Source organism: Teleopsis dalmanni, chromosome 2 (genome assembly GCF_002237135.1).
Source record: "Teleopsis dalmanni isolate 2A chromosome 2, ASM223713v2, whole genome shotgun sequence".
Lineage (NCBI taxonomy): Eukaryota > Metazoa > Arthropoda > Insecta > Diptera > Diopsidae > Teleopsis > Teleopsis dalmanni.
The window spans coordinates 59,247,628-59,268,864 of NC_051847.1; the positions used below are offsets into that span (position 1 = coordinate 59,247,628).

The 21,237-nt window shown below is 27.7% G+C and overlaps 3 protein-coding genes across 5 annotated transcripts; 1 reads left to right on the forward strand and 2 right to left on the reverse strand.

Annotated features, from left to right (window-relative positions):
• The first annotated feature begins 6 nt into the window (after nt 1–6).
• Nucleotides 7–9,099, forward strand: LOC119680069 (muscle segmentation homeobox-like). 3 transcript variants are annotated; one of them, XM_038092704.1, is made up of 6 exons: nt 7–172; nt 4,575–4,607; nt 4,747–5,262; nt 5,535–6,221; nt 8,313–8,826; nt 8,929–9,099. In XM_038092704.1, exons 1-5 carry the CDS (start codon nt 8–10, stop codon nt 8,817–8,819), a joined length of 1,908 nt encoding a protein of 635 aa, XP_037948632.1. In that variant the 5' UTR covers nt 7; the 3' UTR covers nt 8,820–8,826; nt 8,929–9,099. The 3 variants fall into 3 exon arrangements, with proteins under 3 accessions (XP_037948632.1, XP_037948633.1, XP_037948631.1); XM_038092705.1 differs by lacking the exon at nt 8,929–9,099 and having other exon boundaries at nt 8,313–8,558; nt 8,616–8,899; XM_038092703.1 differs by lacking the exon at nt 8,929–9,099 and having other exon boundaries at nt 8,313–8,899.
• Nucleotides 9,100–13,876: 4,777 nt separating this feature from the next.
• LOC119685846 (glutathione S-transferase 1) lies at nt 13,877–17,395 on the reverse strand. The gene is made up of 6 exons (XM_038100238.1): nt 17,223–17,395; nt 17,110–17,158; nt 16,981–17,042; nt 16,650–16,791; nt 14,281–14,474; nt 13,877–14,226 (listed from the first exon to the last, which is right to left on the reverse strand). The coding sequence occupies exons 1-6, from the start codon at nt 17,315–17,317 to the stop codon at nt 14,091–14,093; spliced, it is 678 nt and encodes a 225-aa protein (XP_037956166.1). The 5' UTR covers nt 17,318–17,395; the 3' UTR covers nt 13,877–14,090.
• Nucleotides 17,396–19,098: 1,703 nt separating this feature from the next.
• Nucleotides 19,099–20,725, reverse strand: LOC119674658 (inactive glutathione S-transferase D3-like). Its single transcript, XM_038085807.1, has 5 exons — nt 20,720–20,725; nt 20,227–20,334; nt 19,946–20,152; nt 19,377–19,570; nt 19,099–19,317 (listed from the first exon to the last, which is right to left on the reverse strand). The coding sequence occupies exons 1-5, from the start codon at nt 20,723–20,725 to the stop codon at nt 19,182–19,184; spliced, it is 651 nt and encodes a 216-aa protein (XP_037941735.1). The 3' UTR covers nt 19,099–19,181.
• Nucleotides 20,726–21,237: the final 512 nt, after the last annotated feature.

The window sequence follows — 21,237 nt, forward strand, 5'->3', positions numbered from 1 at the left end:
AGAGAAAATGATGGAATTACAAATATTTCAACAATTCATCGATGAACGATTGGAAATGCTTAATACAGGTTTAGGATTTTCGGATGAGTTTGAAATGGAAACTGTGCGTTATGCTGAAAAAATGAAGAAACGAAATAGAAATTTAGCTTTCATTAGAACCGTTAAAGACAAGGTAAGACATACGTTAATCAAACCAAATATTTTTATGGGAAAATTAAATCCAATAAGAAAAAATAGATCTTATGATGCTTTATACGAAATGCTTTTAGGCTATTAACAATTACAAATATATGTAGTTGGTTTTTATGTGCCTGGCTGTGAAAGTTGCTTTAGCTGTTTTGTCTTGTTATATTTGGTGAAACTGTTCTCAATCATTGTTTCAATTATTTATTAAAAAGCCTTTATACATATGCATATACACTTCTATATTGTGTCACCTTACAATACACAACAAAAAGCACTCATATACAACCAATTATTAATTTTGTACCATATTGTAAAAAAAAAAGATTTATATTTTGTGTATATTTAACAGTGATATTTTTTTATAATCCGACATATTATTTTTTACATAAAGTATTGTTATTAATCCGCGTATTTATTTGTATTATATTCATTTTTTCAAATCCTTTAGCTGAACAAATAGACTTATTGGTTACAGAAATGATATCCGTACAATGAAAATGTTTTATAAATTATGCAATTACTATATTCCTATTACTTTTGTTTAAGCTGTTAACTAAACGTTTTTGGATAAGAAACCTTAAATCGGTAAGCGTTATATATAGCATAGTATATATACGTAGCAATCTGTAACTTACTTAGTTCTATCACCGAAAATATCTCCTCAGATAACAGCTTAAGCATTCTCCTTTTCACCATTTCTGCTTTAACAATTTTTTTGTTAATTCAAATCTACATATATATAAATATTTTATTTAATAAACATATAATATTTATTATTTTCTATACTTTGATGCATTTTTCAAATTCTTAATCATTTTATTATTTTTTACAGTATAGTTTGGGTAAACGCAGTATCTCAAGAGTATTTACAAACCAAAGTACTTCCTATCTATTTTAACCTACAACAATTAAAAATACGTTTAAGAAAAAATTAAAAATATTCTGTAAAAACAAAAAAAAAAATGAAAAAAAACAACTCCTACCAACTTAAAATTTTAAATTGTTATTTAATATATAACAATATTAGTCGACTCGTTGCCAACAGCGAAAAAAGTTCGTAATAACTTTTAATTTAATTAATGTAATTTTATATTGTAGTAATAGTTTGCTTTTTAAATTATATTTTATTTTATTTTTTTTTTTCAAATCTTTTTTTGTTGTTTTGTAATTAACTAACACTGGCACGTATTGCAATAAGAGCACAACACAAAAATTTGTATAGATTTGCACTTCAGAACATATTCACAGAACAATTGTCTTCTTATAATTGTCTTCTACTTGAATTCACTTAAATTTTTGTATAAATATTATTTTTGGAAATTACATTTTGTCACCTCTTAAACTGAAATTAATATGATGATCTCAATAAAATCACAATATTACTTTAGTATATAAGATAATATGCAGTTTTGTAAATATATAAGTTTTTTACCTCTAAAATTCCATTCCCTTAGCTGCGTCTCAGTAAATAATGATCTAAATCTTCTTTGCTAAAGCAGTACGGATCACGAATAAAAGTAATTGGTAACGCATCATATTGGTCTGCTACTTATTTGTAATTATAAAATGTTTTATCTTTTTTACTTACGACTAAATGTGCTCATTTGTTGATTGTTTTGTAGTTCTCTTCCCTATCATATAAAAAATCACATTGTTTTATTAGTACGTCCCACTTTTATACAGTGGATATATTCCATATTGAACCAGAATGTCCAGTTCAATTGCTGATTCACCCCATTGTTATTGTTTCTCATATTAGTTAATCAGATCATTGTTTGTTGAAGCTTAACTCTTATAATTGGCTAGTGTATTTTGTTATGACCGTTTTTTACACTATAACCTACTGGTTGAATATCATTCATCAATGAACCTGGGCTTTATCTAGTTCACCACATTGTTTTTGTTTCGTGTGTTAGTGATGATTGTTTGGCATCATCATTGTTTGTTGAAAGGCAGTTCTTAGAATTGGCTTGTGTATTTGTTATAACCTTTCTTTTACGCCATAATCTCCTGGTTAAATATCATTTAACATTTCGTAAGAATGTGGTTGTTTATGTCCCTTTTGGGTGGTTTATGTGCCTTGGTGGTTGTTGTAGCTCGCTGGTTTCTAATATGAACATTAAGGGATTTACAAGACGAATACATGGTTTAGGATGTGGACGTCTGATAGTTGATTAAGGATACGGAGAATTAGGCAGATGATGCATATTGGAGATGGGTGGGGTTTAAATTAAAATCAACCTGTGGGACAAATGGAGAAACATGACCACTTCAATGAGGTAGGTCCAAAGGTCGATTGGACGAAGATTTGTGTATGCAGTGTGATAAGACAATAGATAGGGGGGGGGGCGTAAGGGCGTTGAGGTACAGTTTAACCACATATTAGGAATAAATACGTATTTCAGTCTAAAGCTGTAGTTTTCAAATTTAATAATACTAATAATTTTCTTAGAGTTGGTTTCTTGGGACCAATACAGCTCACTTTAATATATTCCACTAGATAATTATAGTTTTTTCACATATTTGTTTTATAACTGTGTTATATATGGTGTATACATTAAAAATTGTCTTCATTTATAAATCCAATCCATATGACTATCATTTCACAAAACCCTTTTTGAAATAGTTTTTTAAGTAATTCTAAGTATTCTACACTATCAGTACGTACACTACCTGTACATACTGTTCAGAAGTTATTATCATATCTTTGAAACAATCTGGGTTGAGATGAAAAAAATTCCTTATTCTTTACAATTTTAAACTTCTTTTCAATCTGTTAATATTTTATTTATCTATAAATTATAAATTTATAAAAAATAAATTTATATTTATAGATGTAGTTATATTGTTATTGTTGTAATCCGTGAAGATATATATATTAGGAAATATGAAAAGAATTACAATAGCCGATATTATTCTACATAATAGTTTTAATCCACACGGATAAACAAAGTTTTTTAGGACTTATACTTTTATTCCTTGTAAAATATATTAGTTCCCTGGCAAATTTTATACAAATAAAGGAATATAGAAGAAGATGTTTATGGTGACTCTCTCTTTTATCTTCTATATTTAGAATTGATTTCTTTAAATTTAATTTGGTGTGTTTGATTATTCAAAACTGTTGCTATACTATGACTATATTGATAAGATGTCAGTCAGCTAGATAACAAGTCTTATCTAATTCGATTTTAAATCGGTTTTATTTAACCTAAAACCAACATTTTTGGATTAAAATGAATTATCTCGACCAAGAAGATAGGAGATAGATTTTATAAGCACTTTATTACATTGTTTGGTTGCCCTTAGGTATCCCTTTTAATCTCTGTAGTTTTTTTTTTTGTAGTAAAAAGGAAGAAAGAAAATTTAATTTCCTTTTTATTATATATAAATATTCTTTAGAAAGTTTTGAATTTTTTTTTTTCTCTCATTAGTTTCTGTAAGTTTTTTTTAAAAACATGATTATTAAATTGCAATTTTTTTCTACATTAAACTATGAAATATTTAAACTTCAGCTATAGATATATCCTATATTCATATTGATCTCTAATATCATGCAAACTTTAATGGCTTAAGTTTTATTGAAAAATACTTTCTCATTGTTTCGTGTGAAACTCAACAACATGACTAAAGATTGTTCCCTTAATTAAAAATACTGCGTATAATACCTTGAGATAAGAAATATTTTTCTTTTCGTTTACTATTAAAACTGTTTTAATTAATTAATCCTTAAAACACATTCTGATGGTGCTTGGTTTCAATATTTGTATTCTGAATTCTTATACCAAAGTACTTACTCTGCACTTCACTCCACACATTATTCATTTATAAGTAAATGTTTTCTATGGCAATGAATTTAACAAAACTGCTGAAGCAAAAAGAAATAAAATTTATTTGATAAAAATTGAAAAATTTAAGCTTTTAAATTAACTGTACACGTAGATTTATTTATAAAAATGCCAAAATTTTTGTGTCATTATATGATAAAATGGTTTATACTAGTACTTATTGAAGCAGAAAATGTGCTGTATGAAATCATAACTCACTACCTTTCCTATATACCAACATCATCATCATTATCATTATCAATTATCTCGGTATTCATATACATTTAGAAGCACACACTTAGCTTTGAATTATAGTTATTAATCATTAATATTAAAAATTTATTTTTTCTGTATTCTTTCATGTTTGTGTTAAATTATTGCTCACATCACAAAACATTTTCTCCTATTTGCTACTCTGCTGTGGATAATTCTTGGCAATAAAAAAAACCGAAAAATTGCTGCGTTCATAATTTTGTTGTTCACTTGCTCGTTTATTGTTAACGTGCTATTTTGAATATCAAATAAACAATTTCAAAACGCCTACTTACTTAAAATCTGCAGACTAATCCTGCTGTTAAGTCTGCTGTAAAATCGGTGAGTGGTAATAATGTTGAAGTAGTTAGTCTAATAGTATTAATAATATTATATAGTCTTAACGTAGTACGCTTTGTTTGAATATGTATTTATGTGTATTGACTAATAATTTGCTTTATACTAACACCCAATGCTTTAGGTCAAAGAAGGCTCACGTGGCGTAAAAACAGCCTATAAAGATCTCAAATCAAAGTTCCGTGATATTACACCGCCAAGTAATCCACATTTTCGTTCACATTTGGCTTCAAATTCTCAACACGATCGCATTGACGGCTACGTAGGTGGCAAATCTGTAATTGGTCATCATTCAGCACCAAGCTCTCCTATATTTAGCAAGCGTACGGTTGCCGGCTGTGGCAGTGGCAGCAATTTACCGTCAATAACTGCTGGTGGTTTTCAATACGCCAGTCCTGAAGAAATAAATGGAGCCACACAATCAATGCGCAGGGCCAATCCGTTGGCCATGTCTAGCTCAAGTTCGCACATACACTCGAACGGTCATACGGGCAGTGCGATTAATACTTCTCATCACCATAATCGGTTGGCTTCATCTCCAACTGTTAGTCCGGCGAGTTCGCTCTGTTCGTCGGAGATGAATTTATCTCAAGAACTGCAAAATCATCCGCTCTTTAAGTCACCAATTGTGGATCGTAGTGTAAGTTTCCAGCATTAATTTCTTTTTAGAAGTATAGTATTTATTTAAATGAATATTTTTATAATTACTTTGTAATCGCTTTAAAATATCTATTGCTATTAACTACATAAATGTGCTTCGTGTTTAAATCTATGTTAAATGTTGTTTTTTTTGTCTGTTATTTTTTACTTTTATTATAATTCTGTTGCACATATCTGTGACGTTTTTCATTGTTTTAATGACAACTACCACACAATCACAACTCATATCAACACACATTTAAACATACTTAGCTTAAGCCAAGCAACAGCTTAGAGCTCAATCATCGCATATCATCATTACGTACTGGTGGAACACCACCAGCTAGACCACCACCACCATCAGCTCAAGCGCTACAATCAACAATGCCCAATCATAATGCAATGCCGCATTCATATTACAATCATCCTTACACATCGCAGCTAGCGCAACGTCAACAGCAACATCTACGACAGGAGCAACAACAACGACAACAAACTCCATTGCAATATATACTCGCACATTCACATATTGATACGAAACCACCCCAAATGCCACGTTCACTGCCAACAGCACAAAATCACACTCCAGTACACACCTCAACACCCAATAAAATCATTACAACCGATTCAATATTTGATAATCCTCCGGATATGCAATCTCCACCAGTACCACCGAGGCGGCAATGCAATTATAATAGCAATGTTATAGCGACTACAGCTGCAGCTGTACATGCAGGCATACATCGTCTCGAACGTAATTGCTGGCAAGATTATGCGGATCATAGCTTAATTGAACAAGATGCATTGCGTAGCTCATCATCCTCAAATAATTCCACAACATCGTCATCCGATTCAAGTGCATCATTTGTGTCGGCTTCATCAACATTATCTCATCAGCAATCGCCGAATAATATTGCAAAAATGCCAGTGCCAGCGCCAAGACTTAAAAAAGAAAAAGAGGTACAACCCCAACATACTAATCTTCACGTTACTGCGTACGAAAGTTAAAACTACGTGCGCCTACGTTACTAAATCCTTTCATCATTTAACTTTTAATAACTAACCCACATACATAATATTGTGCAAATTTTCTAATTAGTTTATTTTATTTTTATTTTCAATTATGCACTAACTAAGAAAACATAAGCCACCCTAATATTGGTATCAAGCATGTATTACCAGTGTCGTCTATAGCCCAGTACTTATGTCCATTTCGAACGAAAAATTTATATAAAACTTCGTGTAAAAAAGTGTTCCACAAAATTTGACATTGTACATATTTTTTATATGAAATTTTATAACAATTGTTCTAGCAAAATGGATGTAAATACTATCAGTATCTATTAGTTTGACTTCATTTAATTGTAAGATCTAAAGTACACACTGGGGATGTTTTTAATTCTTCTGTTTAAGTGCCCACACGTTTTATAATTTGTCTCCAAAGAATATCGGTGTGCTATAATGTATATACTAAATCTATTTACAGTTGAATATCATAGTTTTTTATCCAGGCATTATAAACAAGTGAGTTAATGTTGAAATTAAAAAATAAAATTTTATTGAAGAGTATTGCACGTTTATTCTATTTCTGCCTAATGGGAATTCAAAATCTGTGCTTAGCACTTTGAATAATACTCACTACATGGCTAATCTAGCAAGGATTGCAGTGCTACATTAAACTCAACTCAAATTACTTTTTTATTATTACTACTCTACACCCATTTAAAGTATAGTCTATAGTTAAAAAAAATTCTTGTTTAACTTCAAAATACTTGCGATTAATTTATTTTAACTAAAAAAATTGGTATATTGTCTACATATTTTTTCTGAAATATAGTGTTATCGATAAATCTGATCATTTAAAAACACTAACCCCTTTGAACCAATATTTCAAATCAAAAAATATAAATTTATCACTACAGTTGAATATCTGCAATCATCAAATTAAATAACCATGGTTCCAAGGGTTATCGGTTCTATGTTATGGTACTCATATTTTACAATGACTAAGTACCGTTCATCTCTCCCAAAAACATTACTATACATTAAACATTACTATTACTATAACTACTGTTTCAAATACCTGGTTTTAGGAGCAACCGGTTCTATGTCACTCATCTATTTCAGCGGGTTTTGCCGCTTACTACTCCCAGCTGCATTATGACAACAATAAAGTTTGTCTCACCATCAAAGTCTATGCTATTTCTTTACTGCTAATAATACATCATGAAAGCTTTCTGAATAATGACTGTAACTTAAGTGACTGTTATTCCAGGAGCGATCGACAGCACACTACTTAGCTTTTCAGACAATCAAGTGCCATTTATTCAAAGCCCATGCTATTTCTTTTCTGCTGAAGTCATTTTTAAGTTTTGACAAACTTTTATAAAATATAGTGTGGTTGGTACTTATGTCCCGTTCAAAATACAGATAACTGCGACGAAGCTGCAGAAAATGAAAGAATATCTGCTACAAAAATCCATGTGTCAAAATCCATCTCATATATTTTATCGCATACTTCCCAATAAGAAGTAAATATAAATTAGACAGCATTGTTAAATGGTAACGTAGATATGTTCTTCTCCAGTAAATCTTTTTTTATAGTTCATTGTCCTCATTAAAATTGGGATAAAGAAAGTCCTGTAGACATATGTCGTTTTGTTGTGATCCTGTAGAAGTTTCACCCTTTCCATTAAATGCTCCAAACATTATCAGTAAAATAAATGGATTAATTTACAATATTTTAGAATATAATAATTTTTTTAGCACTTATAAATATTTTCATGTTAATTTGCGTATCTGTGTACTTTTATTTTTTTTTTTTTGTATTTTTTAAGTCATCCACTTTACTGTTTCTTATTTAACTATAAAGTTTTCGTCTATACTAAGTTTCTTTTCTCTCTTTCGATATTTACACATATATACTATATTATTTGTTTTGTCACATAACTAACATACTTTTTCCATTTTTATTTTCTTTTTATTTACTTCCTTGCACGCGTTACTAGTTAGAATCACATTTTTAATAAAACTCTGTATATTTCTATGCAGTCTATTCGCTCTTTACAACCACATAATCGACAAGCAGCAAATAGTTCACCTATATCATCAACACAAACTGGAGACTCAATGAAGGATTTAATATCGCTGGACGATAGCCGTAATGCTAGTTTTGATTTGGAAGATTTTGATCCACTTAATCAAAATGCACGACCATTTCCAGTATCGGCTGTCAATAATAAAAAATCAACAACATTGCCAGCAGGTGCATCCGCATCAATGATGACCACACTAAGCGTAAGCAATCCATTATATCCATACTATTTGCCTGATTATTCGAAACCACCATTAAAGCCACCAACAGTAAAACCGCCACCGCTGCCAACAAGCTTGCCACCGCCCATGCCACCACCGGATGAAGACTTTGAACTATTGCGGAAATATGGTTTAGATCAATTTACATTGACGACAACGCCCAGCACTTCAAACACAAATAATACCAATGGCACAGCTGCATTTGCAACGGCCGGCATGAGCAATTGGACGACCTTTGATTAAATTCAAGGTTTTTATATTTTATGTTTATCAATTTATCGATTGCTTTATATATTTGTCTTTATTTTTATTTTATAATTCAATTGTTTCACAATTAAATTATTAAATACAGGGTGTGATTTTGATACAATTTTTATACCAAATTAAAATAGTCAATTATATTTGTATTTATTATTTGCTGCTTAAGACATATTGGTTTACACTAAATTGAATGTACGAATTTGTACGAAGAAGCAATTAAATATCAAAGCGACATAGCATTTCATTTATAAAAATAATTTACAACGCCAATTTGATATATAAATGTAGAAATATATTGTAAACAAATTATAGAAAGAAAAAGGAATTAACAACAATATAATAATTCTAATACATAATACTACTATCTAAAGAGTTAGATGTTACAGAATATGTATGTATAGTTTCAAGATCTAAACTACATATAAATGTTACACAGATATATGATTGTTAATATTAGTCGTGTTTTATTTCTGGTGCATATGTATATCTGCTTAATTTTTGTCTTAAGCGTTAACTTCGCACACTTACATATAGAAAAATATATCTACGTTTTGCAAGAACGATAACGCATACAAAATAACATAAATTCATATAATATCTTATATATCGATATGATGACGTTGCCACAATATTTTACAGCACTATATGCGAGTCTTATATTTAGCACTAACTAATGGAGATATGCACTTAAAATAAAACACGGCTTTTATGTTATCTGTATGGCCCTAAAAAGATCTACATGATATTGTAATAATATTTTACATCTATTTGGTTAATAACTAATTAATATTATTTTAGTTTAAAATATTGTTACTTAGTTCCGAACTGTATATTAAAAATAACTTTATTTTTTTATTTATACTAGTGCTTCAAATATTTTTCTAACTGCTCGAAATGTCTAGAATTTAAACTGGACAGCACTCCAAGTCGCTCGAATATATTCAAATGCCATTCGACGCCCCACCATTTGTTGTTACGAACATCTTCCATAGACAGTTATATGACAAATAATTACTTCAATTTTTTGGCTCTTTTTGGACATGACCAAAAGGCATGTTATACCGATAATAATATATTATTGTATATATTATATATATTTTATATATGTATTATTATATATATATGAATATCATAACACATTTGTCAAATTCCTTCCTTTACTACTGTTTTGGTACGTTGTTTATTTTTATGAGAATTTGCTTATTCATTTAAACAAATATGCACATATTTACTCCTCAAATTCTGATATATTTTTACTTAACAACACTGGTAAGTGTTTGACTATTAAGTCTTTGATATATTTTTGTTCGAAGACAAAATTCGAAAATACTGCATATTCGGTTTCGAATATAAAAATCTTGCTAAAATCAAGCCAGTTTAGACACTCAATTGTATTGTGTGCAATTATTGACTGTTATGAGAATTAAATAAATAAAATGAAACATAAAACAGATTCGTTATTCGAATAGCAAATGTTCGAATTCGAATAGACGTCAACTAATTGGACTCAAGACGTAATTAATGTCGAATACTTTGAAGCACTAATATTTACAATTAGATATTATAGATTATTTTAATATTAATACACAGATAAAGTACTTTACTGATTCTATTATAACAACTCAAATTGTGAAATCTAAAATTAGATTGTTTGTTGTAAACTGTAATATCAAAAAAAAAATTTATATATATATAAAAATTATGATATTTTCCATTTAAATGCCAAATATAGAAAATAGAGAATCTACAAAGTTAGATTCTACACAGAAAAAAAAACTTGCAGTTATGTTAATGTTATAATCGGCCGAATATTATTAATAATAAGGCTCCTATTAAATCTATTATATAAATTAAAAGTAATCAAAAATATCAGTTAATTAAAATTTATCAGTAGTTTGTCCAATTTTCAAATATATAATTCTTTTTTAAATCAATAATTATATAGTTATATAGTACATACAAAATAAAAATTAATTATTTTCAATACCCTCGTATTGATTCAGACGTTCTGAGCTCTACATTCATTACGTATACTTCAATCTTAATTTAGAGAAGTATTAGGTGAAAAATTATAAAACGTTGCTTCCATTAAATCTAACTCAAATATTTTGGAAAAAAAAACAAAAGATATTAGAGATAAAAAATAACCAAACATATGAAAGACATAAAAAAATATTTTATATTTATAAAGCATGTTGTACTTGAAATATATTTTAATAAGTATCATAGTTAAATAGTTATATAGTCTAAAAATTAAAATTTCTAATATATATTGTAGAGATAATTAGATTTGATTTGATACCTTTTTTAAATTAATTATTAGAATATATGTAAAACTAATAACTAATTTTAGAGAAAGAAGTAGCAAAAATTTAAAGAAAAATAATTGTAAATAATTAATATTTTTGTAAATAAACTAATTTATATACATATTAGTTTTAAACTTATTTAAAAAAAAGCACTTGCGTCAATATAGAAAATTATTGAAATAACATGAAATATAAATTAATTTTAAAATATGAATAAATTAATTATATGACAGAGAGAAGAAAAACTCATTTGTATGCTAATAAGATATTGTATTATAAAAGCAAAGTTAAAGAAAATTGTAAAATACTAAATCAACAATATATTCTTTTTATCTAATATACAACATATAAATGTTTATCAATTTTCCGTTCAGATAGAAATTTAGAATTAATTCTAAAATTTCTCGAATTCGCTTATTTGATAAAGGATTTTAATAAAGATAACTATTTTGATCAACTTCTCCATTACCTTATATATCAATATGGGTTAGTTTCAAGAATATCTAAATTTAAAATTAAAAATAAGTAGACGTGTTATCTCGTCATTTGTGTAACCAATGTAAAAATTACATTTACTAGTTATCGCTAGACAACTGAGGTACTGATAATAGTACACTTGTTGATGATCTTGTAACTACTGGAAATATATTTATAATATAAGGAAAATAAAAGAGATTACAATACGAATACATCAGTTAGGGTTAGAATATGAGGTAAAAGTAGATTGAGAAATGGAAAAGTTGTTTAGGATAAGGGCAGACCAAATGCGTAAATAGGACTTGAATCGAGGTGGAAAAATTTGATACTTTTAACGGGTCTACAAAGATCTATGAGTAACATATAAGTGTTTATAGCAGAAAAACAGATGGAAGTTGTCATTATAAGTAGAGCTGTAGAGTAGAAATAGGTTCAAGGCGCGGTTCATCGAGACGACCAACGCTAGTCATAGCTGCCAGCAGAAACTATACCAGCAAATGGGCTGTGTGATTTATATAAATGTAATCTACACCAAGATAAAGTGTATGGATAATACTTAATAAAATAAGTTGAGTACTAAAATTTGTTTCTCATTTGGTACACTAAAAGATAAATCGTCAATTTGTGAAGCCAATTGCAGGGCCCTCTGATCAGTTGGTAGATTGGAACACCACAAAGGATGGTAAGCATTCAAACACCCCAACACAAAACGCTAGTCCGCTTCGAGAAGGTAAAAAATATTAGAGGTGTGCTACGGTGGACAGCTAGTGTTGGGTGACAGGTAGATGTTTATTATATTAATAAATCTTACCTATTACCTACAAATAATCGTCATTCGACGGCGGCAAATTTAGCTCACTGTGTGTACAAAAAAGCAACTCCACATCCCGCTCCTCTTGAGCGGTCCTTACGTGTAAGGATGAAGCCTATGGGGGTGAGAGAGGGTACTTGGACAAAAGGGAATCTGGTTATACACAGATACACTAATTAACTGCGAAAAAAAAGTACTCCATTTCATTATTACTCGATTCCGCTTCGTTTTTTGGGGTTAACTGTGAGGTTGATAAGACAGTAAGTGACAAAGTTGGATTTATCCGTTTAATAATTTCTTGCTCATAATAATCCTTGATGTTTGCCATGTCGCTCTGAATTCTGGTTTGTTTTTTGTTTATATGTATAATGCATTTAGAAATTGTCCATAACAACATAGATAGGCAAGAAGTGTATTCTCCAGAGCTCAATGGTAACACACCTCTACTTGGCTATCGTTTGTATTTGTATTTATTTATGTTTAGGCTATGTATTTTATAAAGCTCATATGCCTTTCAGCAATTTTTTAAGAAGACCTGTATCACAAGAGAAAATTTTGTAATTTTTTTCCTAGGAGATATGAACGAACCCATGGGAATTTAAGAATTGGCATTGTAAACACATTTTCAAATAGCCATATCTCAGACTATATAAATGATAGAAACTTAAAATTTGTTGCGTTTTAAAGATAATTGATTGAACTTTTAAGAAATCGTTTGAGCAATTGAGATTGTTTATAATTCAGTACAAAATATTAACCGTTAAATTTAAAAAAAAAAAATTTTCTCCAAATACGTAAAAAAATTTTCATTTTTTATATTTTATTTAGATTCAATTTTAAATTTTACTGAAAAACAATAACTGTCGGATGATGTTGTTTTTTGAAATTTTCAAAGAATATACTATAAATATTCTTATATAATATTTTTAATTTCGATTAGTAATAAAATTCTACATAAAACTCAAAAATTTCAGGATGATTTTCCTAAAAAATAAATATTTCCAGTGTGACATTGCTTTTAGAAGTAATTATAAAATATTAATTTATCACACATATGTACATAATACCATCAAATCAATTTTACAAAAAAAATGACACAATAATGTTAACTTTTTGTAAATTAAATGTCTATTAAATTCTATATTAAATTTAAACATTTTAAATGATTCAATTTAACACAAAGAATGACTTCAAAAAATTTCATTTAAAAATTTCATTGGTAAAAAAATGGTATTACTTTATGAACAACCCATTAGTTTCACAAAATACTATTTTAATTTTCTTTTATAAATTTAGATTTGGCAAATAATTTAAATTATTTATAAAATTCCGAGTGAAATTATTTAAAAATTAGCTTAAATGTTTATATATGTTTATTTTTTAATAAGACAGGTCATTTTGGTTTTTATTTAAAAAACATTATACATTAATATTGAGCTACATATATATATATATGAAAAAATTAATAGAAATTTAACAAATTGGGTACTAGTAGAAACGAATACGACAATTACATTTGCAACATAAATTTAATTATACCCAAAAATTAAAATATTTTAATGTATTAAAATATGGATTTTATATTTAAAAACAATATATTTAACCATAACACCAGAAACCACTTCGTTTTAGTATCAATGTTCACATATTAAATTATTAATTTGATTTATTTTTATTTTCAGCCATCACTGTTATAATACGTTTATATAAAGCATCAGCACCCTTCACATTTATATCTTCATAGTCAGGTAAACTTTTCATAAGTTCCATCCATGCGACAATATTTGGATATCTAAAATGTTAAAGCTTATTTCAAAATTTCATGAACAACCACAACGAAACAAACCTTGTTTGATCTACTGGTATTAACATATTTAAGGTAATCAAAGTTGTGTTTATCGATATATCAGCAACTGTCATCGTATTACCGACAACATATTTTCCATTTTGCAAGAAGCTCTCAAGAAAACAGTAGGCATTCTGGCACATATCTAAAGATTTTTGATTGAACTCGCCTTCTCCACCGTAAATGTTACGCGCCTTAAATTAGGTTTATTAGGCAATTTTATGTACAGGGGAAAACAAGAAATTATAAACAATAAAAAATAAGAAAGCACTAGATTCTATGTGACAAGCAAGTATCTGGATCATTATTAAGCACAACACACAAACATCAATCAATCAAAATTTGTTTCGTCGCCTTTACAGAATAACACATTTTTGATATTAAATGAAAAGTGTTTCTCAAAATGTAAATTTTAGGTTCGAGAACAGAAAAAAGACGTACGGGACCCAGTTAGGTAATTACGGTATTTTGTCTACTATATTCAATTTCACAAAGAGTATTATACGATATAATAATATGTAGAATTATGGTCGAAATTAGATTGTTGATATTTTATTAATAGTTCCTTGTTATTGGGGAAGCCTATTTGGTTCATTTTTTTTGCAAACACTGAAACTGCTACGGAAGTTGCTAATAGATGTCAAGAACTACAGAATGTAGATTAATTTTAATTTTGCGGAAATTTTAATTTAAATCTCTGTTATTTACAGTCAACTTATTATTTATAGACAAATAAATTCTCTATCCTCTTTGGACTAACTGCAACGGTAATTTCTTAATCGGGTATTACACATGATGCCTGGCGTATGACAAATGACACCGGACGCGATAAACGCAATATTCTCGTGTGTAATAAAAGTCTCGTGTGTAATAGTAACATTTGCAGGAATGACAAGCGAAGCGAAGGAAATCAAAATATTTTGATTTTTCATCAGTTTTGCTCGTTTTTCTTCGTATACAATTGGATTTTTGCCGGCTTCTATGCAAATTTTATTCTATTTTAAAGGATGGAAGCGAAAACATTGAATGAATGCACGCACGATTTTATTTTGCAGTATATGTGTTGTATCTTTTGCTGAGGAGTGTTCAAAATAAAGTCGGCAGTGCTTGAAGAAGTTTCCCATTTGTACTAATTTCATAGTACACATTCCAAGAAATTTAAAGACTCCTTACAACTAAATTAATTTCTATTGTCTGCTAATATACAAGCCAATTATTTCTTATAGCATTTTGGATTATTTAAACACCAGAATAAAGATGAATAAGTTATATTTAGTATTATATTTTGGACTATCAATAACATAGTGACCAAATAATCCGATTTAACGGATGAGTGCCGTTACTAATATGTTGCCCTGATTCCTGCCGTTTTAATAACATGTTCCTATTTTCGAGATTTAAATTCGTTTCCAATAATGAATAAATTAATGCTTTATTTATATTCATATTTTCGTCAATAGACAAAAATTCTACTAAAAATAAATAGATACAAATTTTCAAAACTTTCTATCCTTTTTAAAAAAATATACCTAAAATTGTTAGATATAACTTAAAACTGCCGGCAACAAATGAAGTTACTGTTTAAATGCATTTTGTTTTTAGAGGTTAAAAAATTTTTGATTCTATATTAATTGTTGGAATAGTTTCTTGACAACTTAAAATGTCCAAACAAGCAAACATAACATACTTTTTCGAATTTAATAAAATAATTAATTTTAAAAATTTAAGTTCTATATAATAATAAATTAAATAGTAATTAATAAATACAAACCACTATATAACTAATGTTTTTAATGTTATATATGTTTATATGTCTAAACATAAATTGACTTGTACTTGTATTTAGTGAAATAGTTTGTGGAAAATGTTAAAATTAATTTTTGAATTTTGTTGATAATAAACAATATTTATATTAATGTTAGAATTTTTTACTTAAATGTGCTTGTAAGTACAAAATAAATCGTTTGTGAGCATTATGTCGCTTGTATGGAAGAAGAAGAGATAAAAACTGAACTTATTTAAAATGTTGGTCTTAAAGGCAATTAACATTTGGTCACCTTAATTTATAAGTAACAAATAAGACTTTTTACTTATTTTCAACAATATAAAGACATTCATACAAGTTTCATGGTTATTAGTAAATGATGCCATATTAATACCGCTAATTAGTTTAAGTATACTAGGTGCAATTTCAATAAAAATAAAAATTAATAAATCATAAATAATCAAACCCAAAAACCACATAAAATATATATAATATATATATATAATATAAAATATATATATATAAAAAACATATATAAAATACAGATATTGTATAAATAATTAAAAATGAATTTCTTACTTATTAACATATATTTTTTACTTACCACCAAGTCCTTAATAACCTGAAATAATACTCCATTTTCGAAGTGTAAACGATGATCGACTCTTGCGCGCTGTGTTAAATTCTTCGGATACAAACTGTCGTCTTCAGCATATTTAGAAACCATAAAGCAGATGATGGCATGACTAAAAGATTTGAAATTATTCTTGTTTTAATAAATATAATCCATTAAATAGTTAATTGTAAAAAGAATTCAAGTATTTTTTAATAAACATGTTAATTTTTTATATTTAAAATATATTATAAAATAGTTGCTCATAAACACTAGCGAATTCGATATGAATGCCCGCCTGTCTGTCCGCAAGTCTACTTACCTGTCAACATAAATTTCATTATCGTCATCAACAAATATCGGCACTTGATGTTGTGGATTTAACTGATGAAAATATAACAAAATACCTAGTAAACATAAAAACTAATATATTTATTTATGTTATGCTCACCTTTATAAAGTCATCACTTAAATGTTCTTTTTGTGCAAAATTAACATGCCTAAATAAGATTATATAAATAATTATTAAGAAAATAAAAGCCCGAAATTTTGTGACTAACTCACTTTACGTCTATATCCAATCCAATTAATTTTGCCGTTATCAGACAAGCACGCGCCGGCGGACTAAATAATGCAAAATACAAACACGGTTTAACCATCGCAAGTAAATGCTCAATTGAAATAAAAACAAAAAATGAAAACAACAGTTAAATGCTACTGTTATCGTATTTTGCAATTTTGTGAATAGCAAAATAACAACAGAGTTGCCAAATTAATTAAATACGTGATATTAAGAGTTTTTTTTGTGTGCAAAAATCAAAAGGCACCCAGATTATAGTTTATAGATTTTATAGTTTTTATTATTTTTATTTTTATGTAATTTTATAACGAAATTTTTAACTCGACTATAGCGCATAAATTTGAACTTTTTCTTTAAAAGCATTGTACACAAAAACAAATTGAATTCATGGAAGCAAATTACACTTTGAAATTCATGTTTTGTGCACTGCAACAAAAATTGATTTATTTAAAACTGATTCTCAAAAAGTACTCCTGTGTGTATGTTGACCCAATAAAAAGTAAAATATATATACATAAACTAAAATTTATTATTTAAAATATGTATTTTATTTATTAATTGGTGCATATATATTAAATTCATCAAAAACAATTAAAATAAAATTAAAAATTAATGAATAAATAATGGAAACGAAAATTTTATTACAAAATTTATTAATTATATATTAAATTTTTTTCCTATTGTCGAGCAGAGACCATAGATTAACGACCTGAATTCAGTAATTCAAAAAAATGTATTGAACAATGATCGTAATAACAATTTATTAAAAATAAATATAAACTCTATAAAATATATAATATATATTTAAATAAATAAAATATAAATATATAAATAAATAAATATAAATATATATAAAGTATGTTATTAAAAATCATAAAAAAAATCTTCGCAAAGGATGTAGCCAATTAATAAAATGATATTTTATCTAGATAATATTTCATAGTATGGAGTATTAACATTTAATTCTAAAGGTTCACGGTTGGACACTAATTAACGGTTTTATTATAAACAAAAGAAGTTACTTCTGGTGACTATAATCCAAATAATAACTGATTTATACTTTCGATCTACTATTCCTCAGTAGGAGAGAACTGAGGTTGCTAATTCATTTATTGATCAGATACCATAATCACACTGTCATCTTTACAAGGTAGTTCATTCTCATTCTGATGTGAGAGAATGTAACCTCTGCCTGGAAGATGATGAGATACCCATTCATATTTTTTGTGATTGCTTGGTTTTGCTTTGTAGCTGCAGTTCTTGTCGCTAATATGACAGACGAAATTTTTACTGCACAACAATTAGGGTCAATTGTATTTTAAGGTCATAAGGACATAATTGCCTGTTGCACAGAAATCCTAAATCTCTTAAATATTATTTGATGTTTGAATATTATTTGTTATTTGAAAATTAAAAATTAGTAAATAATTTTCAAATTTAATAGTATATAAATTAATATATTAAAAATAGTTTTCTAGGTATTTAATAGTTTGTTGGAAAATAAGTTTTATATATAATTATGATTGGTGAAAATTGTGAGTTGGTTTTTCATAAAAACTAAGAGCAATAAAAACACGGCTATACACAACTAGAGTCGATTACTATTTAATTACTTATCGGGATCCAGCGATAGCGAATGATCACGTCACAAGTTGGAACATACGCCACAATATTATATTGTATAATAAACATTTATGATATGCATATTTTATTTCATATTATATAAATATTGTATTATACATTATATCATATATTATTCATTTTACATATATATATTAATATTATATGATATTATATACATTAAATTCTGTCAAATAAAATAGCCCAACAAGACAAATTATTTATTTATATATTTATATATAACAATACAAAATATTTTACACAGTAATTAATTTACAAAAACCCTAGTATTGAAATTTTAGTCAGAATATAAATATCTCATCTCAACCATGTTTTGTCATATTCTCAACAAGTGAATCCTCGAAACGTTGAAACAATTGTTGAGCTCCAGCTTCATTCATTTTATAGTCCGGCAGCTCATTCTTCATACGTTGCATCCAAGTATGAATTTTTGGATATCTGTAAAGATTAGTTTTCTGAATTTGTTATTATACAAATAAAATTTGTTTCGACTATACCGTTGCTCTTCCACTGGCACCAATTTATCCAATGTTATTAAAGAGGTATTAATAGATACATCGGCTACAGTCAATTGATCTCCAGCAACATAGTTGCTATGATTTAGAAATTTGTCAAGGAATTTATAGGCGTTATGGCATAATTTTTTACTATGATTATTATAAGAAATTTCACCACCATAGAAAATTCTGGCCTGAAAATAAATTTGAGTACTTAATTAATTTTTTATAAATTAATTTAATACAAAAGAGAAGATTTGTTAGGGACTTATTGACAGGTTACAGTCGTTAAGATAACTATACTAACATATTATTTCTTTCAATTAATTTATACACAGTTATAAGAAAGATGTCCGCACTCACACAATGTAACTTAGTCAACTGCAGAAGTCCTAGTTAACATCTAGTTAACGTTATATTTCGTTTAGTGTTCAGAAATATTTTAAGTCACTGAGTCGTATACGGTAATACAATAGATACACTCCATCCGGTTTAAGTGAATCGTTTGTATCACCCTTATTACTTAACAGAATTTAATATAATTTAAAAAAAAATCGCTTTTTACATACCGCAAAATCTTTAGCTGCTTGAAATAAAACTCCATTTTCATAATATAAACGCTCGTTTACGATAGCGCGCTTAAGCAGATCTTTTGGATATAAATGCTCATGTTGTTCTTTTCCATACTGATCAACTAAATATGTTATGATTGCATGACTATCGGAAAGTGATACACCACGGTCGACTAATACCGGTACTGTATGGCGTGGATTTATCTGTGAATTTAATTTTTAATTTATATGGACCATATGTATTTGTAGTAATTCATTAATTTAAAAGTATCACAAACCTTTAGAAACCATTCACTATGATTTTCCTTTTTCTCAAAGTTAATTGATCTAAGAATATTTATTATACATATATTAATATATTTTGAAATGGTGGAAATTGAATTGATCTACAAAAGTCATGATATATTATGTTGTATGAATGATGTAAGTAGATTTCTAAAATGACAATAAATATTAATTTTATTACTGTTATTATTCTTTTAAAGCAGTGATAATAATTCCAAGATGAACAAAATTGATCATATATCTTAAAGTGCTATTACGGATGACCTCAAAATAATAAATTTTTGTATATAACTTATTTTCATTTTTTTTTATCCAGTAATGGTGTGAGTCGCGAAGATGAACTACTCGCATATCTGTAGAATATACACATAAAATATTTTAAATTCTTTTGACCTAGTATTAACACGTTAATTACACGAAAATCCTTGAAATAGAGGTTATAAATCCCTTGGCCCAGTAATGACACAAGTTTGTAAAGTAAAGTACTCGCATATCTTTAGAGTATATATGTTACATGTTACATTAGATTAACTACATGTAAATCATTGAAATATAAATCTTTTTTTTAAATCTTTTTTAACCCAGTAATGACATAAGTTTCTAGGCTAAATTATTCGTATATTACTACAATATATGTATGTGTAAGTGCTGTTCATTTTTTTTTCCAATAATGGTACGAATCGTCAAGTTGAACTATTTGCATATCTGTAGAATATATACATAAAATATTATAAATTCTTTTGACACAATATTGACATTTACTCGTATTTCTAAAGTTAACTTCACGAAAATCCCTGAAATAAAAATTTTTTTTAAATCCTTTGACCAAGTAATGATGCGTCTTTTAAGATGAATTACACGTATATATGTAAAATTCATATATAAATTATTATCAACTTTTGATCTAGTAGTAGCCGAATTTCTAAGATGAGCTACTTTTAAATTCCTGAAATATATATAACTTGGTTTTCAAGATGTTTCCAATTTGAACTACTTATTATCAC